The sequence below is a fragment of the Phocoena sinus genome, chromosome 2 (genome assembly GCF_008692025.1).
Source record: "Phocoena sinus isolate mPhoSin1 chromosome 2, mPhoSin1.pri, whole genome shotgun sequence".
Lineage (NCBI taxonomy): Eukaryota > Metazoa > Chordata > Mammalia > Artiodactyla > Phocoenidae > Phocoena > Phocoena sinus.
Genome location: NC_045764.1, coordinates 37,163,195 through 37,190,342, shown reverse-complemented (window position 1 = coordinate 37,190,342; position 27,148 = coordinate 37,163,195). Strand labels below are relative to the sequence as shown.

The window sequence follows — 27,148 nt, the reverse complement described above, 5'->3', positions numbered from 1 at the left end:
AAAATAAAAAATATTTTTCCAGAAATGTTCCAGACAAAATTTTATTATGTTCTCATAAATCTACTGATGGCCCAAGATTCAATTAAAGGGTAAGAGCCCTGCTAGGGTATCTGGCTATCTTGCAGTATAAACAGGATACTTACCTTTTATATTGGATCCAACAGTCTCATTTGGGGTAAGTGTCCGACAATATTTTATAAAGGTTAGCTACAAGTCCCAAGGCTATTTATTGACCTTCCCATGCTTCCTCCTATAGAATTAAAATGCTACCTCAATCCTTCTAAATTACTCTCTGTATTTGAGCTCCCATCTGTTTCCCTCCTCCCCAGTAGAGCTAGAGGTGGAACAGGAGACTGGGTAGAAGTTTAACAGATCATAAAGGCACTACTAGACATGGTGTGTTAATGCTTGGCTCTGAGGTCACCCTCGCACTCACTAATTTGCTCTACAGGACCTCCAGCCTGCCCACAATGCTGTTTAGCTCTTCTTTCGTTCATGAAAGACTAACCCCTGGTTCTGAATACATTTCTCGGGGGGGGGGGGGGGGGGGGAGGGAAAGACTGGAGACTTTAAAAGGGCAGGAAGGCAGATTCCCTGAGTTTGCAGCGCTTCTTATTTATATGCAGGCTATAGTTAATGGACGACATTATAGGTCCCCTCTTTTAAAGAAGAGTCTAACAAAGGGACAACTGTGCCTCTCTTGGGAACCCAGCTGGAGATCATTCCAGCCACAGCCAGAGCTTCCTTTGGTTCTCATGATGAAGGGAGGGAGAGAGTCAGGAAGACCTGCCCACTGCAAAGAAGAGGCTATTAATTCACTCCCTGGGGGTTAAATGGAGCATTTTAATTCTGCCTTACAAAACGAGCAGAATAAAAAGGATTTCATAGCTTGGTTAGAGACTCTATTATATCACCATCAAAACAAAACAAAACAACCTTAAAATGTAATTCAAAATACTTTACAAATCTCCAGGATCAGACGTGCCAGCGCTCTGCCAGCCCTCCCTGACCTCAGCTCCCCAGCCTCTTCCTTTGCCCTCTGCAGTGTTAAAATTGGGCAGCAGCTGGTGCTCAGCCATGCCAGTGGGCTAGATCTTGAGTTCACAAAACTGTAAGGCTCCTAACTTCTGGGAATAAGGTCAGGCTTTTCTCCCAGCAGGTGGCCAGTGCTACACTATCTTCAGGCTGGTCTTAGTCCAGTTTCACAGGGTACTTTGACTCTCAGAGCCCCTGAATCACCTGAGTGGGTAGTTTTTATTTTATTTTTAACATTGAGACCATGCCTTTTTTGCCAGCTGAATTTGGGATCCAATCTTCTCCCAAGGAACAAATGAGTCCTGCTGTGAGGATGAAAAGAAGCTACAAAGAGCAGAGCAGAGCAGAGAAGGTGCTGGCACCCAAACTTTCTAACCTGTGACCTGGCCTGTCACCATATCTGTATCCCATGTGTTGCTCCTTCCTAGTCCTTACTTTTAAATGAAAGGTAAAAGGGAAGAAAAGTTAATAAGATAAACTAAGGATAAAGATTACTCTAAAAAATGACAGTGATAAAACAGTTTGTTTTTTAAGGCAGCAAAGGTCCAAACAGAAAAAAAAAAAAATCAAAGCAGTCAAAATTATCTCAGAGGACCAGGAGGAATAATCTGTAAAAATAAGAAATAACAACAAAGCATAAAACATGCCCAGAGTGCAGGGTTTAGGGTTCATAGCGGGGCTCTTGTTCCTGTTAGAGGCAGTTGAGAAGGTCAATATCCCAGGTGGGGCTTGCACAGGCATCTCACCTGGAGAGGTTGGTGGGTGACATTCTGCTGACCTAGCGGACTGCAAGCGGTGAGACCTGTTATTCTGCCCCAGCACCTTCCCTCTCGGCCCCCACATGGTGTCTGTGACAGTGGGTTCCAACACACGTTTGATGAATTATTATTATGTTTCTAAATAATTGGGATCCAAAGCAGAGTGTGTGATGTATATAGGGTGTAGAGAAGATATTAGAAGCCCTGTTTCCACCACTCAGTTTTCTATTTTTTTGTGTAATAATATAACAGTACAGGGGTATGTATATATAACTAACAAACAAAAACGTAACCAGATTGGGGATACAAAACTCTTTTTTACTACTAGGATGCATGATCAAAAAGTTTAAATGACAAAATGTTGAGAATTATTGAAACTGGTGATGGCTATATGGGAGCTTAGTATTCTATTCTTTCTACTTTGGGGGATAGCTAAAATTTTCCATAATAAAAAGAATTTCCACTTCAAATCCTCAGGGATGGGCATGGGCATGGCAGAGGTTAATGCAGACCCCAAGCCCCTGCAGGCATATTACTGTCTTTCCAGGAAATACCACACAAGCACCCACAGAGGCAGAAGTTTTAAACTGTCCACTCCCATCCCCACCTTCCTGCCTGGCGCAATGTCTTCAGTGGAAAGAGAGGCCTTCTGTTGAGTGCAGCTCCCCTTTGGCTCCTAATATGATCATGACTACAGAAATCAGTTCTGGGTAAATTGGGTCTGCCCATTTATTTCCTCCAGAAGAAGCTGACTTGCTTCTTATGTGATGATGGAATGATGGAAAGGAACTGTGGAAGGGAGGAACTTGGTTTTTGTGAGCTAAGACTTGAGCAGTGACAGGGCAGGGCAGCAGGTGCCTGGCCTAGAGGCAGGTTAAACAGGAAAGCAACTGGCCAATAGAGTAAGGCCAATGGTGTCCTCAGAGGCCAGAGGGGTCAGATAGGTATTTTAGGTCCAGTAGGAAAGGAGTCAAAGCACCTGAACGTGGCTTCACCCCATCACCTGCCTCTTCCTGCCGTATGAGACGGAGGTGAGGAAGAGTCATGTGTGGGCACGGACTGCCCTTCTTCCCTCTCCTTTCAGTCTCGCTGCATCCTGAACCACGCCAGATACACCACTCTGATTAAACTTGGTAAGATATTTCACTGAGTTTAAAAGAGATCTGTAATTTGGAATTAAAAAAAAAAAAGTAAGGGGGATAAATGCAACAAAATTGACAAAGTGTTGAAAATTATTGAGGGAAATGGGTGGAGGCAGTCAAAAGGCACAAACTTCCAGTTTTAAGATAAACAAGTTCTGAGGATGTAATGTATGGCATGGTGACTAGAGCTAATAATACCATAATACATATTTGAAAGTTGCTAAGATAGTAGATCTTAAAAGTTCCCATCAATGAAAAAAAAGTGTGTAACTGTGTGTGGTGATGGATGTTAACTAGACTTATTGTGGTAATCATTTTTTAAAACATCACATACATATTTAATTAAGAAACTAATAATGCAATATTACCCAAATAAAAGTAAGCACATGCTTAATTATCATGTTCTATATTTCAGAGAAGAGATATTAAGGATTTATGCCATAAGTTTATTTACAAACATATCTAGGATGCTGAGTTCAAGAGTTTGATCCTTTTTTCAAAGAGACAGCACATCTCAAAATGCTCCTCTTCATATCTGTCTCATGGATTATTTTTTAAGCAGTTGGTGTCTTACTATAAAGAAAGGTGCAGTAAATCCAGACCCAAAGTACAAAGTCATCATAGCTAGTATCCGCCACTTGTTTTCCACTGAAAATGCTAAATTCTTCCCCGGACCCTCCTCATAGCGGCTCCTATGGACCACTGAGGCTGTGAACCTCCGAATGCTCTGTCCCAACACAGTGCTGTTGGAAGCTCGGCAAAAGGCGCAGAGACTGAAGGTGGCAGAAATGGCAGCAGCACACCAAGCCCTCCTTTCCTCATGACCTTGTTCCCCTGTGTATTGTGGTAATCATTTTTTTGCAATATATACACAGAGCAAATCATTACGTTGTATACCTTAAACTAATACAAGGTTATATGTCAATTATACCTCAATAAAACTGGAAAATATTAAGACTGGTGATGAGTATAAGGGGGTTCATTATTCTATTCTCTACTTTAGGGTATATTTTACATTTTCAAATAAAAAGTTTAATTTTTTAAAATTAAAATTGTGACACTATAGTAAATTAAGTGTGTCATTTTTTTCAGTTTTAACCCAATAACTTACAGACATGCAAAAAAAGAGATGAAAGCTAAGTGTTTTACCATATGGCCTGCAAAAATTATTACTAAAATACTTTTCTTCACATGACTTTAAAGGACAAAATAAGTGTATAATTTCACAAAGGAACTAGGAGGGTATATCATAAAAGAAAATGTTTCTAGAGGGAATAAAATAATCTGGAATATTTAGATATAACAGCACATGGTAATTCTAAACAAAGCATATTGAGTTTTAAAAAAAGACAACGAAATGTACATCCTGTTTTTGATTTAAAAGAGCCTTGGGTACTTTTCCTCACCCGACCACTTGCTCATGAAGAGGCACACGTAGTGTCCTGTTCCTCCTGGATTCATAGTCAGTCACAAGAGTTAGGAACGCCCTTACAGGCCTGTCAATCCCACTACGCAGCACCCTCGGCGCGGACATCCAGCCCCTACTAGACCCCACAGGAGATGGGACCCGATGACTTTCCCAGGCAGGCCACTCCTTTTTCATACAGCCCTGCTTCTGGTATATCTTCCCTTAGGCTGAGCTGTAAAGTATCCTTGGGGGAATCTCTTGGGGGAATCTGCCCAGATGAGAGGTTTCTAAAAATTCATCATTATAAGGTCATTCTTCTCCATGAGGAACCAAGTTACCAAAAGTAGGAGGATTTGTCTGTGGAACCAGGTTCTCCATTTAATTTGAGTTCAAACTGCAAATGAGTCTGGGTGCGTTTGGAGACTCCAAGTTAAGTGGGTTTGGCATTCCTTTTGTCACCTAATACAAAAACTGGCAGGGCTCATAAGGAGGAAGTCTTTTCGTCTCACCTGCAAGTGCCCCCCTCTGCCTACAGACAGGGGAGAGAAATCCAACCACTCAGACATGAGCTGGTGAGAGCTGCCATCCTGAACCGGGCCCCTCCTTTGGATGGGTGAATGTGCTACCAACAGCTTCTTGGTTCCCAACAGTAGGGCAGGGTCTCTCCCTTACAAGGAAGGTGGGCCTTTCTCCAGCTCTGGCCTGTGACTGGTGAGGTAAGCCTGGTCAGCCCTGCCTACGCAGGCGCAGGTGGCCTCACTTCCAGGAAGAGGGAGGCGTGAGGAGGGATGTCCCATTTTGATCCCAGAGCCCCGCCCAAAAGGGCTCTGGGAGGTACCCAGCAGCTAGTAATAAAGCTAATAAAGCTAATGATCTGATCCTCCGTCGGCTCCCTGAGTCAGCTCCCCACCAGTGAGAACCCAGAAAAGGGGATGGTGATCAATCAGCTTCCTCAAACTGCCAGAATGTTATGGTTCAGCTTCTCAGATTAGGCACCTTTAACACAGCCCTAACTAACTACTTTACCTGGTACCCTAAAAAATGGATAAGGAAAATTATCATCAGTGAACTTGGTTATTTTGGTGGGATTTCAAAGTTTTGAGGTGACTGTATTTCATCTGATGCTCCAACGGTGGAGGTGTGCAATCTGCATGGAGTATAAAACAGAGACTAAAAGTAAAATGGTTCATCAATGCAATAATTCAGACGTTTCCTCTAAAGCCACCAAGAAACTTATTGAGAAATGCTAAAAAAAAAATTTTTTTTTTCATTTTCTGTGTATTTTACTTGTTTGTGTTTAGGGAATTTTTGACATGTTTTGAAAATTTTTGGAGTTTCTGGAAATAATTTATGGTAATGGAGAGACTGACAAGTCATAGGATTAACTGTCAGTGGGATGTGCCACAGCTGGGACGGGGACAACCAGTGGGAGACTTCTGCCTGTGTCAGGATAATGACTGCCCACTTTCTCCTTTCTCTTCCTTATAAACCAGCTTTACAGCTGTGGGATTGTGACTTTTAATAAGAAAAATATATTTGGTCTTCCTCCTCATTTCTGGCACAGAGCTCCTTTGGAATTTCCTAAGTGATGAGAGCAGCAAAGGTGTTTTTTGTTATGTTAATCAGGTGACTTTTGGAACACACCTAACGGTAGGGACTGGCTGTCTGGAGAACCAACCCTGTGATTAGAGGGTTGAAACTTTTAGTGTCCCCCTCAGCACCACCAGAGAGGGGAGAGGGACTGGAAGTTGAAGCAGTCGCCAATGGCCAATGATGTAATCAATCATGCTTCTGTAATGAAGCCTCCATAAAAACCCAAGAGGACAGGGTTTGCAGAACTTCCGGGTTGGTGAACACATGGAGATTTGAAGACAGTGGTGTGTCCTGGAGAGGGCACAGAAGCTCTGTGCCCCTTTCCCACATACCTTGCCCTACACATCTCTTACATCTGGATGTTCATCTGTATCCTTTATCATATTCTTTTATAATAAACTGGTAAGTGTAAGTAAATGTTTCCCTGAATTCTATGAGCTGCTCTGTTAAATTAATTGAATCCAAAGGAGGAGGAGGTCATGGGAACCTCCGATTTACAGCCAAATTGGACAGAAGTTGTAGGTAACTCGGGGACCTAGACTTGTAACTGGTGTCTGAAGTGTAGAGGCGGGGCAGTCTTATATAGGACTGAGTCCTTAACCTGCGTCAGCTGACGCTGTCTCTGGGAAGATGGTGTCAGAATTGAGTTGAATGGTAGGAGAATTGCTTGTTGGTGTCGGGAACCCCCTTCTGCCCATGGTGGAATTGGGTGCAGAACCCTTAATAGCCCACTCAGTCGAACTATGGATAGTAGGGCCAGGACATGCCAGGCCAGGGCACAGTCCTTTTCCCTAAACCAAAATCTAGGACTGCCCACTTCCCCAGCGCTGCTGTTCTCCAGTGGGGAAGAGTAGAGAAAAGGCAAAGGTCCACACCTCACAGGCATAAAGCAAGAACTCGCTTCTTGGTGTTTCTTAGATATGGAAGAACAGATGGACCCCACTTAGAGCCATCAGTAACTAAGAAAATTCAGGCTCTGCTGGAACCATTACTTTTAAAGACAACCAACCCACTTAGATCAAATTATTTAAATAAGAAATATATTTACATTCTTAAATAAAAGATGGACAGTGAAGAGACAACCTCCACCCCTTGTTCCCCTCTCTCCAGTCCCCACCTCCCAATGGGTAATTACATTATTAGTTTCTTGTGACTCCTTCCAACTACTGATTATGCATGTACAGCAAATACATATTATTTCTACCCCCACCCTTTTTTACACAAATGGTAGCACACTAATACACTGTTCTGTACCTTTTTAACTTAATTGCCAATTAAATTTCTAAACCTGATTCCAATTTCTTAGAAGTTCTTTCTCTAAATTCTCAAGATATAAAAATAGCCAAACAGGGACTTCCCCTGGTGGCGCAGTGGTTAAGAATCCACCTGCCAATGCAGGAGACACGGGTTCGAGCCCTGGTCTGGGAAGATCCCACATGCCACGGAGCAACTAATCCTGTGGGCCACAACTACTGGACCTGCGCTCTAGAGCCCGTGAGCCACAACTACTGAGCCCGCGTGTCACAACTACTGCAGCCCATGCACCTAGAGCCTGTGCTCTGCAACATGAGAAGCCACCGCAATGAGAAGCCTGCGCACCGCAACGAAGCGTAGCCCCCGCTCGCCGCAACTAGAGAAAGTCCGCGCGCAGCAACAAAGACCCAACGCAGCCAAAAATAAATACAGTAATTAATTAATTAATTAATTTTAAAAAAATAGCCAAACAAAAATATTAGAAAACTCAACAAAATTAAAAGTAAAACCATCAGAGAACATATACCAAGGCTATAACTGGATCACTCCCTTCTAGACAGTTCATCTTGGCCAATTTCTCTAAGCCCTTATATCTATCTCAGGATTACCTGGTCCTCAAAGCCTAAGATCACTACCCTCTTCCCTTTCACTGCCTCCCTCTCATCTCCATTTAGCCACAGCCAAGCCTCTCCCCTGGGGGGTGGGGGTGGTGTTTGAAATAGAACTTAATGCTCTGTTCTTCTCCTCTCACCCCTGTGTCTCTTCCCTTCTCCACAGCTAACTTTCCTGATGAAGGAGTTGCCTCAACTACCTCCTCAACTCCCACTCACCCCTCAGCCCCCGACCCCTCTACTCCACTGAAACTTCTCTCCCCAAGATAACCATTGACTTTCCTTGTTACTAAATGCAACTGGACGTTTTTCAGCTCTTAAGTTACCTGACCTCTCAGAACCATCTGAAATTACTGACAATTCACTCTCTTTTGAAAATGTTCTTCTGGCTTCTGTGACTCCATGCTCTCCAGTTTCCTTCCTACCACTGTGGTATTTCTTTCCAGTCTTCTGTGCTGACTCCTGAACTTCCCGACCATCCTTTAAGTGCTGGCCTTCTTCAGGACTCTGTCGTATAACTCTTTATCTTCAACTCTTTACCTCTCACCAAAGCTTCAGACTTGTAGTTCAACAGCCCACTGGACAACTCTTCTAGGACTACCTGGCAGGCATTTCAAACCCAGCATGTTTAGAAACAAATCTGCCATCTTCCTCCCATACCAGCTCTATCTCGTGTATTTCAAATGTCTGGGAATGGCACCACCCCACAGCCAAGCCCTGGAAGTTTGGGGTCCTCCTTGAGCACTTCCTCCCAGCCCCTCCCCATCCCAGGCATCTCCATGTCTGGTCACTCTGACCTTCCAAACACTTCTCAAACCTACTACTATCCTCAATTTCCCATCTACCCATTCCCTGGAATTACTGCAACAGCCTTATAATTGGTCTTTTTGTCTCTAATCTTGTTTCCTCCAATCTAGCTTTCACAATGCAGTCAGAGTAATCTTCCTAAAACACAAATCTGATCACATCATTCAGCTACATAAAACCCATTAATGACAGGATTTTAAAAAATAGATCCTAACAGGCCGATTTTAAAGTTCACCTGGAAAAATAACTATGCAAGAATAGCTTGGAAAAATCACTGAAAAGAAGCATGAGAGTGAATTAATCCTACTAGAATTTTAAAATGTAATATAAAGCTACAGTAATCAGTTAAAACATTGTGATTCTGGTGTATGAATAGACACATAAATCAATAAAAGAGAATGGGAAGTCTCGAAATATAAGCAAACACATGTGGGAAATTTGTATATGATAAAAGTGGCATTTCAAATTAGTGGAGAAAAGATGATTATTCAATAAATAGTGTTGGGACAACTGGCTAGCAAACTGAAAAAAAATTAAGTCAGATTCACATTGCATACCCTACGTTAGCATAAGCTCCTGATGGATCAAAGATTTTAAATCTAAAGATGAAGGCACAAAGCATTAAAAGAAACAAAGAGAAGAAGACTTTTTACAAAGCCCTAGAAGCCACTGAAAAACATTAAAGTTTGATACATAAAAAAATGTAAATGTCTGCATGGAAAAAAAAAATCCCATCACAAAAAAAGACAAACGGCAAACTGGGAAAATATTTACAACTTATAACACAGATAAATGTCTACTTTTTTAATATATAAAGACCTCCTAAAAAGTCAATAAGAAAAAGATCAACCACCCTAAAGAATTAAGGGCAAAAGAAATGAACAGCTTGTTCACAGTAAAGGTAATACATAAACATAAGAAAAAATGTACCTCACTCATAGTAAGAGAAATGTAACTTAAAAGAACACAGAGACATGATTTTTCATCTATAAGATTGACAAAGATCAGTTGATAAAACACTGAGCTGGGGAGGATGTGGGCAAACAGGCACTTTCATACATGGCAGGTAGGGATGTAAATTGGTGCAACTTCTATGGAGTATGAACTGACACACCTATCAAAGCTATAAATGCATATACTCATTGCCCCAGCAATTCCACTCCTAGAAATTTTTCTTGCAGTTATATTTGCATGTGTATAAAATTATATGTGTATAAGGTTGTTCATTGAAACTTAGTTTGTAATTTTTTTTTTAAGTCTTTAAATAACTTAAATGTTCATCATTGGAGAACTAATTGAACAAATTATGGTAAATCCATACAATAGAATACTGTGCACTCAGAAACAAACCAACCAAAACAAAATAAGAATAAGGATGCTCTTGGGGAGCTGATATAGAAAGATCTTTAAGATATATTAGTGAAAAATGCAATGTACAGGAATGTGTATGGTTAGCTACCTTCTGGGTAAAAGGGTGGGGTGAAGTGAATTATATATTCACATTTCCTAATACTGCATAAAATATCCCTGAAAGAATAAACAAACTTGATAACAGGGGTTGCCTGTAGGGAGTGAACTGGATGACTAGGACAGAGATGGAAGGGGTATTTTCACTGCACACTCTTGATTATTTTTAATTCTGAACCACATGAATATAAATACATATATATTCAAAAAACAACTAAAATTAAAATTGAAGAGCATATTACAAAGCTACAGTAACTACACTGATATGGAAATGGACAGAGGAAATGGGCAGCCATATCAATGTAACCAAACAAACAGAAAGGGACTTCCCTGGTGGCGCAGTGGTTAAGAATCTGCCTGCCAACACAGGGGACACAGGTTCAATCCCTGGTCTGGGAAGATCCCACACGTCTCAGAGCAACTAAGTCCGTGCACCACAACTACTGAAGCCCGCACACCTAGAGCCCATGCTTTGCAACAAGAAAAGCCACCACAATGAGAAGCCTGTGCACCGCAACGAAGGGTAGCCCCCGCTCGCCACAACTAGAGAAAGCCCACACGCAGCAATAAGACCCAGTGCAGCCAAAAATAAATAATAAATAAAATTAACTAATTTAAAAAAACAGAAAGAATCATATAAAAAATGAATTATTCAAGAACTGAGACAACAGGTTGGACACAGAAGAAAAAGGGTGGGATCTCTGTCTCAAGACAAAATAAATCCCAAAGTAATAACAGTATTAGAATACTAGTATCAGTATTAATATGGGTTAAAAAAATTGGGTGAGTGTTTGAGAAATCTTGACATGATAAAGGCCATTCTAAACATACAGATTATAACACGGAAGTCACAAAAAGATCAATACATTTGCCTCATGAAAATCAGAACAGAAAACTCCCAAACAAAAAAAAAATTACTAAATGGAGAAAATATTTGGAATATATATGGCAGATTGTGGTGGACAGACTCTAAGGTGTCTCCTGATGATTGCCACCTCCTGGTTCATGCCTTTGTGTAATTCCCTGCCCTTAAGTGTGGGCAGGACCTGTGACTTTTTTCTCACCAATAGGATATGGCAATGGAGTGATTCCGTTTTGATATTTGAAAGCCTCTGTCTTGCTAGCAGAGGCGTTGGAGAGACTCCTCTTCACTGGCCTGGAAAAAGTAAGCTGCCATGACATTAATGGCCATGCTGGAGAAGCCCACGTGCCAAGCAAGTGTGGGTGGCCTGTAGGAGCTGAGGGGAGTCGCAGGCAAGAAACTGGTGCCTCAGTCCTGCAACCACAAGGAAATAAACTCTGCCCAAGGGAGCTGGGAAGCGCATTCTTGGTTCAGCCTATGATGAGCCCACAGACTCAGCCAGTATCTGCACTGCAGACTGGTGAGACGCTGAAGCAGAGAAACGAGATAACCCGTACCAGACTTCTCAGCCACAGAAACTGCCAGATGATAAAATGCGTGTGGTTTTGAGCCAGAAGCTCATGGTAATTTGTCACACAGTAACAGAAACCCAATACACAAAAAGCCAATTTCCTTAATACATAATAAAGAAGTCTTAAAAACCAATGAAAGGATAGAGTACTCAACAGAAAAACAGGCAAAAGACTTAAAAACATAGTCTACAGAACAGGATATACAAACCGTCAAAGAAACATAGAGATGCTCAACCTGCCTTTTGTGTTATTGTCCTTAGCACCTTAGAACAGTGCCAGACAAGTAGGGGCTGCTCTTTTATTTGTTGAATGAATGAATAAATTTCACTCATAATTAAAGAAATGTCAATTGAAACAATGAGATGCTATTTCTTACCCAATAGATTAGCCAAGATTAGAAAGATGGATATAATTTGAATAGATGTTTCTCCAAAGATAATATACAAGTGGCCAGTAAGTACATGAAAAGATGCTTAACATCACTTTTCATTAGAGAAATGCAAATCAACTACAATGAGATATCATCTCACACACATTAGGATGGCTACTATGAAATCCACAGAATGTAACAAGTGTTGGAGAGGATATGGAGAAATTAGAACTCTGTACACTGTTGGTGGGAATATAAAATGGTATAGACAGTATGGAAAACCATATGGCTGTTCCCCAAAATATAAAACAGAATTGCCAAAAGATCCAGCAATCCCACTTCTAAGAGTATTTTGGAAAGAACTGAAAGTAGGATTTCAAAGAGATATTTGCACACCTACGTTTCCAGCAGCATTATTCACAATAGCCAAGATGGGGAAGCAACCCAAGTGTCCTTCCCTGCATGAATGGGTAAACAAAATGTGGTATATACACACAATGGAATACTATTCAGCCTGTAAAAAGGAGGTGATCTTGTCACATGATACAACATGGATGAACCTGGAGGACATTATGCTAAATAAAATAAGCCAGTCACAAAAAGACAAATACTGTAAGATTTCACTAATTTGACCTCGAGTGGTCAAAGTCACACAGAGAGAAAGTAGAATGGTGGTTACTAGGGGCTGGGAGGAGAGGAAAATGGGGGAGTTGTTATTTAATGAGAATAGTGTTTCTATTTTGCAAGATGAAACAGTTCTGGCTACTGATTGCACAACAGTGCAAATATACTTGACATTACTGAACTTATGGTTAAAAATGGTAAAGATGGTAAATTTTATGCTATGGTTTTTTTTTTATTTTTTACCACAATTTTTTAAAGTAGGTATATTCTGTGGTACAGACAATATGAAGAAACAGACACTCTCAAAATGCTGGTGGGAGCAGAAAGTGTAACTACCTCTATAGAGACTATTTCGGTAATATCTACCTTAATTGTAAATGTACACATCCTCTTACCCAGCTATTTTACTTCTAGGAACATATCCTACAGGTATTACCCTTACATAAATACCCAAAGATACATATAACAAGAACGTTCACTGCAGTTTGCTTTGTAATAGTGAAAAACTAGACAGTCTAGGTGTCTAGACCTCAATAAGAGACTGGTTAAGTAAATGATGGGATAGCTATGTGAAAGTATACCATGCAGCCATTGAAAATAATACATATCATTATGTACGGATATGATGTCCAAGACATTCAAGTTTTGCCTTCAAGGTGGAAGTTATTTATTATGGCATGGTTCCATTTGTGTAAAGAGAAAGTATATATATATATATATATATATATATATACACACATACACACACAATACATGCTTGCATATACACAGAAAACTCCTGGAAGGGTGCAAAAGGAACCCTTGGCAATAAGTACCTCTGGGGATTAGACTGGGGGAGAGTGTCAAGGAGAGAAAGGGAGACTTTTACTTTTCATTTTATATACTTCTATTTTATTTGAGTTTTTGTAACAAACATGTATTACTTTTACATAAAAATTAATTTGGAAGAATAAATAAGTGAGCAAGCAGACAAGCAAATAAAGAAATATTTCCCCAGTATCTTTACATTGCCCTTAGGACAAAATCTAAATCCCTTAAAAAGAAAGTAAAATCCTTCACAATCTGGTCCCTGTTTTACCCTCCAGTCTCACCTCTCGCCACCCCCACTTCACACGCAATCTATGCTCCAGTCTCACCAACCTCCAGTTCCTCAAACAGGACACGTTTTCTCTCGCCTCCAAGCTTTGCCAGATGCTGTTTCTTTTGCTTGGAACACTCCCCACTCCAACCTTCAGTCACATGGCCCTCAAGTCCCAGCTCAGACATCTCTTCCTCCAGGAAATCTTCCCTGGAGCTCCCCCTACCCCCAGTCTGGGGTAGGCACCCCTCAGATGTGTTCCAGACGCTCTCTAAACCCCTCTGCCCTGGGTTTATCACATGGTCTCACAATGACTTGTAAAATCATTTGCAATTTCCCACTGGACTGAAGTTTCTCCAAGCAGTGACCATGCCTGTCTGGGTCACTGCCCTATCTCTGGCATCAAGCACAATGTCTGGCACATAGATAGTGTTTGATACATATCTGTCAAGTTGGACTTTCATTACAAAAGAACTATAACCACTTTATAGACAAATTAGGAACACAGAAGAGGGGAGGTAGAATTATAATCCTACCACCCAAACACAAGCACTGCTTCCACTCAGTGTTTTTGTTCCCTGTGCATGTTTTTTCATAGCTGTATTCCCAAGCTGGACATTTTGACAAGACCCTCCTGACAGAGACATTTTGGTCAGGGAACGTTTTGCTACATCCTGTGGGAACATGAGACTTTTAACAGCCAAAGTAAAGATTGCTGCTTTTATAATCAAGTAATGTGCACAAGAGACCACAGATACCCAGACTCCTTCTAATCACTAACCTACCTCTCATTCGCCAGGACTTTTACTTTTTACCCCATTAATTACTGGATTGTTTGAACTTGTATGAGGATGGATTACTATTTTAAGTTTTTAAAAAGCAGTGATTTGGGATTTCTCTGGCAGTCCAGTGGTTGAGACTCTGCCCTTCCAGTGCAGGGGGCGTGGGTTCGATCCCTGGTCGGGGAACTGGGATCCCACATGCTGCTGCTGCTGCTGAGCAGCCAAAAATATAATAAATAAATTAATTAAATTAAATTAAAAATAAAAGTTAAAAAAAAGCAATGATTTATTTACAGCCTACTTGGTTAACTTCTAAAATTTAGTACTCCTTCTCCCAAATAATCACTATAAACAAGTGTTAAAACATCAATATAATGTATGCGTGGCTGAAGAAACTGTTAAGAACTTCACTGAGGATGTCCCTGACAGTGGTGAGGTCAAGAATAAGAAATCACACTAAAGCCCACACACCCCTCTCCCCACCTCCCTCCCCAGGTCTATAAAGAGAAGTTTGAGAATCTGAGAAGAAGCCCATGTAAGACACAAGTGACTTCTCAGAGCATCTCTGAGCCCTGCCTCAACCTTCACTATCCTCCATCGTTTACCCTCAGCCTGAGATTAGAGGTTGGCAACAGGGAGAAGACTCAGACACGAGATTCTGTTCTATGTTTTGGTCATTACTTGACTTTTTTTTTTTTTTTTTTTGCCACATTAGAAAAACAAAAACAAGAAAAACTAATGTCTCAGTGGGAGTGTCAAAAAGTCCCTAGGGAAAAACCAGTTATGTCCTAGCAGCTGTGTAGAAACTTCACATACTCCTCCAACCATCAGTGCATACAATTTTGTACCTCCTTTTAAATTGTTCCTTTAATATAGTAATACAAGTATTTTTCCATGTAGCTGCAGAGTCTTTAACTCATAATTTTAATACTGAGCAGATGTATCATATTTTATTCAAGTCAGTTATTCACTATGACAAATAATACTGCAGCATTATCAGACCTAAAGTTTTCTTTTCACACCTTGGATTACTTTCTTAGGCTAGAGTCCCAAAAGTAGAATTCATGAAAGAATATGAATATGTTAACACTTCATGCATATTCTTAAACTGCTTTCAAAAAGATATATACTGGGACTTCCCTGGTGGTGCAGTGATTAAGAATCTGCCTGCTAATGCAGGGGACAAGGGTTCGATCCCTGGTCTGGGAAGATCCCACATGCCACGGAGCAACTAAGCCCGTGCGCCACAACTACTGAAGCCTGCGCGCCTAGACCCTGTGCTCTGCAACAAGAGAAGCCACCGCAATGAGAAGCCTGCACACCGCAACGAAGAGTAGCCCCTGCTCACCACAAGTAGAGAAAGCCCACGCGCATCAACGAAGACCCAACACAGCCAGAAATAAATAAAATTTTTAAAAAAATGATGTATACCGATTTACAATGTCTGTAATAACATATACAAGAACAAATTTCATTACCCCTCACCAACATTGAGTATTAACTCAAATTTTTTCCTAATTTAATGAACAAAAAGGCTAAATTATTACTTTGATAATAATTAACCTTTATTGGCATTTACAATGTCCCAGGCACAGTGCTATATGCTTCATATACATCATCTCATTTAATTTTACAACAACCTTTTGAGATGGTACTAATGTTATCCCCATCTTATGGATGAGGAAACTGAGGCTTAGAAAGCTTATGTTCTTGAGTGCAAAGCTCAGCAAGGGTGGAAGCAGGCTTTGAACCGAAGCTGTCTAAAGCCTGAGTCCATATGCCAAACCACTCCTGCCCATGGTATCTCATTACTGTTTTAATCTATGTATCATTGCTTATAGTGACAAACACACTCCCAAAGATCTCTTTGCTAGGTGAATTTCCTATTTCCTGATTTTTCTATCCATGGCAAATACAAACAAGTCCAAAGGGTCAGAGGTAGCTTAAAAGTCAGGGTTTCAGAGCCAAAGTTTTGATAATGGGCAGGACAGGGTCTGTAGTAAAGCAGATCGGAATCAAGAGAAGACTGTCTACAGTTACTGCAGGGACTAGACATGGGGCCTTTGCCATGTGCCTTTCCTCAGTGGCTGGGATGGTAAGGCTTCAAGGGCCGGATGTAGGGCAGAGAGAATCAAAGAGGCGGGTCGAGCTTCTGGCCCTCCAAACAGCCTCAGAAGTTCCTAAAGAACTATCTCACTCCATTCTGGTGTGTGAAGGCAAGAGGGCGGCTAGTACCAGCCCTAATGATGTCACAGGGTTAACAAATGAAGAAATCAGGAAATGGTTTCTTTTTTCTTCAAAAAATACTCTGGTTGAATTTCCTCAACAGGTTTCAACTTCTGCATTTAGAGAAAACAGTTCTGTTTCAGTAATTCAACAAAAGAATAAAAAAACTGCCGGAAGGATCGCTAGTAGCTACAAGCACAAACTCCACAATCAAACAGCCAGGACTTGAAATCCGGTGCTACCGTTTATGGCTGTGAGATCTAGGGAAGCTTCGTAATCCTTCTTAACCTCCTCTGTCCCCCGCTTAAATAGAGACAGTAACAGAACCTACCTTCGGGGTTATTGGGAAGAGTAAACAATGTATGCAAAGTACTTAGCAATAGTGCCTGATGCCTGGTACAAATTCGGTACATTTTCACCAGGAGAGGCAGTGGTAGAAGTGGTAGCACTAAAATACTAACAGTAGTAATCTTGTTTGGAAGGAAGGAAGGAAGGAAGGCAGGGAGGGAAGGAGGGAAGAAGTAAGAAGTAAATGTCCTTTTCCACTGCACTCAGAAATAAAGGGTAAATGTGCTGGTCAAATGGTATGGAGTGGCTAAAAAACTCTAGACGAAGTAAGAAGAATTTGATTCTGGTATCAGCTACCTACTAGATGAGAAACATTAAGCTAATCATCTACTTTTTCTTGCTTTCAAGTTTCTGACCTATAACATAAGAGTGTTGCATCAAAAGAGCTACACGGTCTGTTCTGGTTCTATTCTGCTTCATCTGCCAGGGCAAGCAGTCAATATGGAAAGATCTCTGTTCCAAATTAGAGACGTCCTTTATTGGCAGAAGCCCAGTCAAGGCTATGCTTTGCTTCCCATAAATGTTTCCCTTTTAATGTCCTTCTCTCTGCTTTATTTTGAGTTACATTTTTTTTTTTTTTTTCAGTACGCAGGCCTCTCACCGTTGTGGCCTCTCCCATTGCGGGGCACAGGCTCCGGACGCGCAGGCTCAGTGGCCATGGCTCACGGGCCCAGCCGCTCCGCGGCATGTGGGATCTTCCCGGACCGGGGCATGAACCTGTGTCCCCTGCATCGGCAGGCGGACTCTCAACCACTGCGCCACCAGGGAAGCCCCCTTGAGTTACATTTTAATTTATAAGCTGCTTCAAACCTTTCAAGTGATAGTTCTAAATTAATTAATTCTAAATTAACCCTGAAAACTACTTAGAGACCAACAGGCACAGACTGGTAGAAAGCATGTCGAGCAATTTCATGAACTACAAGATGGTGGGTGAGAGATACTGAGAAGAGATAAACACAGCCTCTAATGCAACAGCAAGTCCCTGAGCTCTTTAGGTCACAGGCATCCTGGCAGATGTGGCAGCCACGGCAGCTGGGGAAGAGTTACGACCTGTGTGGCCATATCTGCTTTTATTGACCACCCCTGCCCCCTTCCTCACTAGCTCCCTGATCTTTCGGACCCTGCTTGCCTTTGGTCTTGTGTTTTTTTTTTTGTTATCTGAGCCGCCTTTTTCTTTGTGGCTCTAGCGTCCCAGTTCTAGCTTTTCCTGACCAAGTTCCAGTATGAAAATCTCAGTTCAGGGGAGACTTAAGACTACCCCAATGAGAGATTTCCTAGATAGTCAAGGGAAGGGTGGAAAGTAGGATTAAACTAGCCAAAAGACTTCTCAGGTGGCTGACAAGTGAACAAACAGATATAACCTAAGAGAAGGAACCAAGCAAAAGTCACATTGAAATGGGCATCTGTTGGCCCCTGGGGACTAGAAAAAGGCATCTACCCAGATGAGAAAAAGAAAGAATAAAACACTTTCCTGGGCTTCCCTGGTGGCGCAGTGGTTGAGGGTCCGCCTGCCGATGCAGCAGACGCAGGTTCGTGCCCCAGTCTGGGAAGATCCAACGTGCCGCGGAGCGGCTGGGCCCATGAGCCACGGCCGCTGAGCCTGTGCGTCTGGAGCCTGTGCTCCGCAACGGGAGAGGCCACAACAGTGAGAGGCCCGCGTACCGCAAAAAAACACACAGAAAAACACTTTCCTAACTGAAAATGGATTGATTTAGTGTGTTCATACTTGTTTAATTTGCAAAATAAAAGCAAAAGCCTGAGACAGATAAACCTGGGTTTGAGTCCGGACTCCAACACTTAACACTTTGGTGACCTTGGGTACGGTTACTGTTTAAATGTCAGTAAGATGGGGATAATAATGCTTATCTCAGAGGGCTAATGAGAGGATTAAATGATACGGGGTTCACAAAGCATAGTCAGGTACTCAGTAACTGTACTCTTCTCCTCACCACCGCTAAAGTTCTATCTAATTAAAGCCTGTGGGGAAGTGTTTTCCCTTGTACTCAGGCAAACTAGCATAAAAGAAGGTAGTTACCACGGTGACTGTCTCTGCCAAGGTTACAGGAGAACATGGATAGAGGAGAGCTTTCTGAGGTCACGTCCCCAAGAGGCTGGGGGTAAAGACGGAAGAGGGCTAATCTGTTAGTTAGCTAGCTGTTGCTGAGGCAGCCAATTTCTATACCCAGGGAGTTCCTTGAAGCACAGACTATTGCCTTTGAATGGGAAAACCACCTTGGTACCTGACATCAAGGCCTGTGTAGAATCTTCTACAGATGTTATCCTGACTCCCGGAAAACATCCAAAGTAATCATAAACAACTAAAGCTTCATTTTTAAAGTCTAAAGTATAAAAACTGGCTGTTTCATAACATAGGGACCAATTCTGACTCCTGACTATTGTGAAACTTTGCAGGAAATCAGAACAAAACTTTGGTTGTTTCTACTGCCAAAAAGTGTGAGAATTTAAGTTTAGTTAGAGACAATCACTGCTCTAAATGTAGTGCCTCTTCTCACTCTCTTTTATGATTCAGCAGTCAGAGGCTGGAACAAGGACAAAGGTAAGAGGATTATTTCATATTAATACAGTATGAACTTAACATGAAATCAAAATGCAAGGAAATCCAGAGACCTGGGCTCTGTCCTGGTGCTGGCTCTGACACCACCCAGGTCTGTCTTCTTTACGTGGATACTCCCTCTACCTTTCCTAGAAGCTGCACTGGGTCAGGGGATCAACACATAGCCTAGCTGACCCCACGAGAAGCCAATGAAGACTTTCCACAAAAGTGTTTTCATCTAGTCAGTGAAGAACGAGTAAGACGTAACTAGCCTGTCCAGAATTTAAGCAGCTTTGTATAAACAGCAAAAATTCTTAGTTCTCTAGCCCTAGAAAGGGTACTTGCAATGAAAGAGGGAAAAATGATACCAACAATTTATTGAAGTTAAATTAGAAGGCTGGTATGCCTAGCTTCTAGTATTTCACTCAACAGGAGAGTTTGTACCAAGAACTTTGCAACATTTCTTGAGCAATAACTATGTGTTGGGCATTGTTCTAAAGACACACGTGTACTAACTAATTTAATCCTCAAAACGACGTTATAGTAGGTACTATTTTTTTATTTTATTGTTATTTTTTAATATTTATTTTATTTATTTGGTTGTGCCAGGTCTTGGTTGCAGCAGGCTGGCTCCTTAGTTGCGGCAGCCGTGCTCCTTAGTTGTGGCTTACCAGCTCCTTAGTTGCAGCATGCACGTGGGATCTAGTTCCCTGACCAGGGATCGAACCTGGGCCCCTGCACTGGGAGCGCGGAGTCTGAACCACTGAGCTACCAGGGAAGTCCCTTAGGTACTACTTAGTAGCCACATCTCAGACTAGTGAACTGAGGCACAGAGAGGTTAGGGATCTTGTCTAAAGTCCCAGTGACAGTTAGTGGGGAAACTGGTAGTCAGATTCCCAGACTGACTCCAAGGACTGCACTCTTGACCGCACGCTGAGATACCAAGACAGAGCGTGAAAATTGTGTTTATTTTGATGCACTGGATGGCAGGTTGTAGAGATTTATGGAAGAGATTTACTGAAGATGCTTTTTTTCAAAAAAAGGACTTTTGTATTATTAAAGGTTTCTGAGAGACCCATTTGTTTAACCCTCAAGAGGCTCACAAGACAGTTCTTGTGTGAGACGTCTCCACAAACTAAACCTGGACTGGAGGGTGAAACCAGGAGCATTGGTGACTCATTCACGGGACATTTACTATTCAGACGTACCTAGACCTGCAGCTGGGGTGGGTGGTATGTGGCTGCTGCCCTCAGTCCCCACTGCTGCACCATGCTGACCTTCGAGGACCTGCAGAGCTGGCGGCCTGATACTACGTCACACGATTTCAGAAGAGCCTCCCAGGTTTCGACCATATGAACTATGCATCTAGTTTCTGACGCTGCCCTGAGCTCACCCCACAGGGCAAGTCTGAAGTCCTCGTTATCTGCTCTATTCAAGCCGCGGAGTTGCAGGGGGAAAGAAGACTCTGCCCACGGAGAAGACAGTGTAGAACTGATCATTTGGAGCCACACCCACAAATTTCAAGACTCTTGAAATTTCTGATTCTGTGGCCAAAGTCTGGGAAATGTTTGGGTCTACTTGACTCTGAGAAAACACATTCTCTTTCAAGAACCTGCTAAAACCAGAGCTGAGAGCCACCATCAGTGACACAAATTGAAAGGCAGGATTTAGAGCCGTCCTAACTGAATCCCACAAAGTCCTAGCACTCAGTCAGCACTTGTTGAATGAATAAATCTGTATTCTCGTTAGCTTGATCAATCACTAACACTTGACCGCTAACTACAGGTACACCGTGCTTTTATTGTGCTTCGTGGATACTGCATTTTTTACAAATTGAAGGTTTGTGGCAACCCTGCATTGAGCAAGTCTACTGGTGCCATTTTTCCAACAGCGTTTGCTCGCTTGTGTCTGTGTGTTACATTTTGGTAATTCTCGCAATTTCAAACTTTTTCATTATGATTATATTGGTTGCAGTGATCTGTGATCAGTGATCTTTGACGTCACTATTGCAATTGTTTTGGGGTACCATGGACCGTGCACATATAAGACAGTAAGCTGAAGCAGTAAACGTTGTGCGTGTTCTGGCTGTTCCACTGACCAGCCGTTCCCCCATCTCGCTCCCTCTCCTCAGCCTCCCCATTCCCTGATACACAGCAACATTGAAATTAGGCCAATTAATAACCCTACAATGGCCTCTAAGTGTTCAAGTGAAAGGAAGAGTCTCATGTCTCTCACTTTAAATCAAGAGCTAGAAATGCTTAAGCTTAGTGAGGAAGGCATGTTGAAGGCCGGAAAAGGCAAAAAGCTTGGTTTCTTGTACCAGTTAGCCAAGTTGTGACTGCAAAAGAAAAGTTCTTGAAGGAAATTCAAGGTGCGACTTCTGTGAACACATGGATGATAAAAAACGAAATAGCCTTATGTGATATGGAGAAAATTTCAGTGGTCTAGACAGAATATCAAACCATTCCCAACATTCCCTTAGGCCAAAGCCTAAACCAGAGCAAGGCCCTAACTCTCTTCAATTCTATGAAGGCTGAGAGAGGTAAGGAAGCTGCAGAAGAAACTTTTGAAGCCAGCCGAGGTTAGTTCATGAGGTTTAAGGAAAGAAGCCACCTCCATAACATAAAAGTGCAAGGTGAAGCAGCCAGCAAGTGTTGATGGAGAAGCTGCAGCAACTTATCCAGATCAAGCTAAGATAATTAATGAAGGTGGCTACACCAAACAACAGATCTTCAGTGTAGATGGAACAGCCTTCTATTGGAAGACGATGCCATCTAGGTCTTTCATAGCTAGAGAGAAATCAATGCCTGGCTTCAAAGCTTCAAAGGACAGGCTGACTTTCTTGTTAGGGGCTAACGCTGCTGGTGACTTGAAGTTGAAGCCAATGCCCATTTACCATTTTCGAAATCCTAGGGCCCTTAAGAATTATGCTAAATTTACTCTGCCTGTGGTCTATAAATGGAACAACAAAGCCTGGATGACATCACATCTGTTGGCAACATGTTTGCTGAATATTTTAAGCCCACTGTTGAGACCTACTACTCAGAAAAAAAAAAATAAAAGATTCCATTCAAAATATTACTGCTCACTGACAAGGTAAATGGTCACCCAAGAGCTCTGATGGAGATGTACAATGAGATTAACGTTATGTTTGCAGGTATGAACCTGCTAACACAACATCCATTCTGCACCCCATAGATTAAGGAGGAATTTCAACTTTCAAGTCTTATTATTTAAAAAATACACTTCAGGGCTTCCCTGGTGGCACAGTGGATGAGAGTCCGCATGCCGATGCAGGGGACACGGGTTTGTGCCCCGGTCCGGGAAGATTCCATGTGCCGCGGAGCGGCTGGACCCATGAGCCATGGCCGTTGGGCCTGCGGGTCCGGAGCCTATGCTCCGCAGCGGGAGAGGCCACAACAGTGAGAGGCCCACATACCGCAAAAAAAAAAAAAAAAAAAAAAAAAAAAAAGAAATACACTTCAGGGACAAAAAAAAGAAATACACTTCAGGGACTTCCCTGGTGGTCCCGTGGTTAAGACTCCATGCTTCCACTGCAGGGGGCACAGGTTCAATCCCTGGTTGGGGAACTAAGATCTCGCGTGGTGCACATGGTGCGGCCAAAAGAAAGAAATACACTTCATAAGGCTATAGCTGCCATAGACAGTGATTCCTCTAATGGATCTGGACAAAAGTCAATTGAAAACCTTTTGGAAAGGATTCACTATTCTAGATGCCATTAAGAATATTTACGATTCATGGGAAGAGGTCAAAATATCAATGTTAAAAGAAGTTGATTCCAACCCTCATGGATGCCTTTGAGAGATTCAAGACTTCAGTGGAGGAAGTAACTGCAGATATGGTGGAAATAGCACGAGAACCAGAATTAGAAGTGGAGCTTGAAGATGTAACTGAATTGCTGCAACCTCATGATAAAACTTTAACATAAGTTGCTTCTTATGGATGAGCAAAAAAGGGGTTTCTTGAGGTGGAATCTACTCCTGGTGAAGATGCTGTGAAGATTATTGAAATGACAATGAAGGATCTGGAATATTACATAAACTTAGTTAATAAAACAGCAGCAGAGTTTGAGAGGATGGACTCCAATTCTGAAAGTTCTGCTGTGGGTAAAACGCTATCAAACAGCATTGCCTGCTACAGAGAAATCATTCGGGAAAGGAATAGTCAACTGATGCAGCAAACTTCACTGCTGTCTTCTCTTAGAAGTTGTCACAGCCTCCCAGCCTTCAGCAGCCACCACCCTGATCAGTCAGCAGCCATCAATACAGAGACCCTCCACCAGAAAAAAGATCACCACTTGCTGAAGGCTCAGATGATGGTTAGCATATTTTAGCAATAAAGTATTTTTAATGAAGGCATGTACATTGTTTTTTTAGACATAACGCTATTATACTTAATAGGCTACAATATAGTGTAAACATAACTTGTATACGCACTGGGAAACCAAACAATTTGTGTGAGTGCTTTATTAATATTTGCTTTATTGCAGTGGTCTGGAACTGAACCTGCAATATCTCTGACATATTCCTATATATGAATAAAAGAGTATTCCAAAAACATTATCAAAAGACAAATGACAGTGTGAGCAAAATTATTTGTAACACATAGGACAATGTGTATATCTAATATTCAAAGAACTCCTGCAACTTGATAAGGGGAAAAGAAGGAAAACTGGGCAAAGGTTATAAACAGGAAATTCCCAGAAGACATCTGAATGGCCAATAAATATATGAAAAAAGTGTCAACCTTACCAGCAATCAAGAAAATATGTTTGAAAATAATATACCCATGATCTCATGCAGTCCTTCTACCTGAGAAGTAGAATCATTGTCCATTTCTTATAACTGAGAAAAAAAGCTTGAAGAGGTTTTAACTCAACCAATAATTGGCAGAGCTGGGACTTGAATGCAGATTTGTCTAGTAAAAAAAGTCTGTGTTTGTTCTAACATGCTGCCCTATCCAATTATTTGTGTGTGCTCACATCCTCTTGGTCAAGTCACTTAACCTCTCTAATTAGACTCACTTCTCTCATCAGCAAAATGGGATTCACAAAAGTACCATCACATAAGGTTATTGTGAGAATTCAATGAGATACTGATTATTAAATGCTTGGAACAGCGCTTACACACGGCAAATATTCAACTACCTGATTCATTCATTCAGTAAATATTTAATGAATTCATACCGTGGCCAGGCACTGTTCCAGACTTTAGAATTACAGCAGTGAACCAAAGTGCCCTTGACCTCATGGAGCTTACATTCCAATGGAGGAAACAGAATACAAATAAGATAAATAAATAGAAATATACAGTATGTTGGATAATGAGAAGGAGAAAAAAATAAAACAGGAAAGAGGGTGAGGGGTTATGATTTTAAAGAGGGAAGGCCTCACTGAAGGGAGATATTTGAATAAAGAGCTAAGAGAAGTGAGGAAGTAAGCCATTCAGATTTCTGGGGGGAGAGCATTCCTGGCAGCGAGATGCTAGGGAGGGTCCAAGGAGCAGAGAAAAAGGCCAGAGCAGAGCAAACGAGAAAGGGTGCTGGACAGATGTGCAGCAGGTAAGAGCAGAGAGGTAATGGGCCTTATGGGGCAGTGACTGCACTTTGCACTTTGGTTTTACACTGTGAGATGGGAAGCCACGGGAGGGTTCTGAAAAGACAAGTGATATAGTCTGGCTCATCTTTTTAAAGGATCACTCAGATGGCAGTGTTGAGAATAACTGAAAGGGGATCAGGCAGAAGCCAGCACACCAGTCAGGAGGCTCTTTGTAAGAATGCAGGGCAGAGAAGACACTGGTTCAGACCAGGGCAGTCAGAGTCTGGCTATATTTTTAATGTAGAACCAAGAATTTGCTGACAGTTCAGATGTGGGATGTGAGAGAACGGGAGGAGCTAAGGATGAGTCCAAGGTTTTGGCCTGAGTGACTGGAAGAACACAGTTGCCATTTGCTGAGATAAGTGTCCAGAACAGAGGCTTCCTGACTGTAGGCACTGTAGAACAATGAGAAATCTAGGGCGCTCTGGAATCCAACCAGAAAGGCAGAATGGGTGGCTGACACCAGGAAAGTGCATCGGTCACTGTTTCAGGGCAGGACTTCAGTCCCTGGGAGAGAGGCTGATAAAAACAAGGCACAGGGATACAAGGCAGGTTACCATGGGATTCTGGCACTCAGGAACCAGACAAGAGTCCAGTTATCAGAACCGAGGCACAAGGCCAACAATGGTGACTTGAAGCCAAATTACAGAGTGTGAGGCAGCCTCAGTCCCTCTGCTCAGCTCCGGCTGGGTCTTAGAGACAGCAAGAGGCTGGCTAGCCAGAGGTCACGTGGCCCCCAGAGCCTGGGGAAGAAGGCTACACCAGAAGCCAGAAACCAGACAGATGTGACTCCATCTCTGTCCACAGCTGTATCATTAGGGAGATGTCGGCACGTTACAGACTGATTCCAGTCCTTTAACATACTGTGCAGGGCCACAAGGCCAGATCACTATATGAAAGGTGCAGAAACATGAGTCCCAACAAAGAGGGGGCCCCATTTCGCATATGTCTGAGACCCTATTGGGGGAGGGAAGAAAAGGCAGGTCCTAGGATCGGAAAAGTTGGGGGTGACAGTTTGCCAAGGGACTGTGAAATAAAAGCAAGAAACATTTGGGGGGCCAGATAGGAAGCAACTATAGCTACCACTACCTCCCTGTCACCGAAAGAAGAAAAAGCAACCTCAAGGGGAATAGTTCAAACAAAGTGGGTAGGCGGGGAGGCTGCTCTAGACTGTGATGCTGGGGGCTGGCAGGGTGGGTGGTTCCACTTAGAAGTACAAGATGAAGCAGAGACTAACTTGTGAGTGGTCTAAGCAATGTCTCGTGTGTTCTCTGACTCCTTCCTAGACACTGATTAAACTGTTTTCCACACACTTTCCTTCCAAGCTAGAGTAAGACATTCCCACCAAAATACAAAGAGCTTCTTTTAAAATTAATGCAAGTGGGGTGCTTCCCTGGTGGCGCAGTAGTTGAGAGTCCGCCTGCCGATGCAGGGGACACGGGTTCATGCCCCGGTCCGGGAAGATCCCACATGCTGCGGACCGGCTGGGCCGTGAGCCATGGCCGCTGAGCCTGCGCGTCCGGAGCCTGTGCTCCGCAACGGGAGGGGCCACAGCAGTGAGAGGCCCGCGTACCGAAAAAAAAAAAAAAAAAAATTAATGCAAGTGGGGAACTATCTGTTGCAGCTCATTGTCTGATGACTTCATTAATGTACTTATTTTCATATTTTATTATAAAAATATATATAACCATCACATGACTTATTATAAAGACAATAATTTCTTCAGTTGGCACTAAAAATGAAATTGTATTTATTTTCTAGAAGTGACAGGTTAATACAAGCTATCAAACAATTAGATAGTAAATCTTCAATTTTCTAATATGAAAATATCTGTACAAACTTGTTTTTTCTTGAGTCACATTTCTCTGACAGTCACAGATTTTCTATGCATGTTTGTATACTATAAATTAATGGCTTTTTCAGTGTTCACAGAAGTTCTCTATGTTTAAAAAAATTAATTTTTAAAGCAATATATGAGAGGTATTGCAGAAAGAACCATGAAGCCCCAGTGAAATGTGCTAGGCAGCCTTGGTCACTCAC

The 27,148-nt window shown here is 42.1% G+C and overlaps 2 protein-coding genes across 6 annotated transcripts in view; both read right to left on the bottom strand.

The window, feature by feature from the left end:
- The window catches only part of CRTC3 (CREB regulated transcription coactivator 3), a 100,794-nt gene that overhangs the window by 46,355 nt on the left and 27,291 nt on the right, over positions 1–27,148 (bottom strand). The window contains exon 1 of one of the 5 annotated variants that reach the window (XM_032623451.1): positions 13,644–13,790. The exons of the other annotated variants lie outside the window; for them this stretch is intronic. Coding sequence (XP_032479342.1) covers positions 13,644–13,769 — 126 coding nt within the window. The 5' untranslated portion in view covers positions 13,770–13,790. Of the gene's footprint in view, positions 1–13,643; positions 13,791–27,148 lie in introns of those variants that run through there. 5 annotated transcript variants of the gene reach the window in all.
- LOC116749803 (cytochrome c oxidase subunit 7C, mitochondrial-like) lies at positions 3,383–4,396 on the bottom strand. The gene is made up of 2 exons (XM_032624567.1): positions 4,342–4,396; positions 3,383–3,769 (listed from the first exon to the last, which is right to left on the bottom strand). Exons 1-2 carry the CDS (start codon positions 4,394–4,396, stop codon positions 3,483–3,485), a joined length of 342 nt encoding a protein of 113 aa, XP_032480458.1. The 3' UTR covers positions 3,383–3,482.

What these genes read in the sequence shown, in the direction of transcription:
- LOC116749803 (XM_032624567.1), bottom strand. Translation starts at nt 4,396, where the DNA reads ATGAATCCAGGAGGAACAGGACACTACGTGTGCCTCTTCATGAGCAAG. An exon ending in CTTCATGAGCAAGTGGTCGG is followed by an intron (nt 3,770 to 4,341) that starts GTGAGGAAAAGT and finishes CACAATACACAG; the next exon opens with GGGAACAAGGTCATGAGGAA.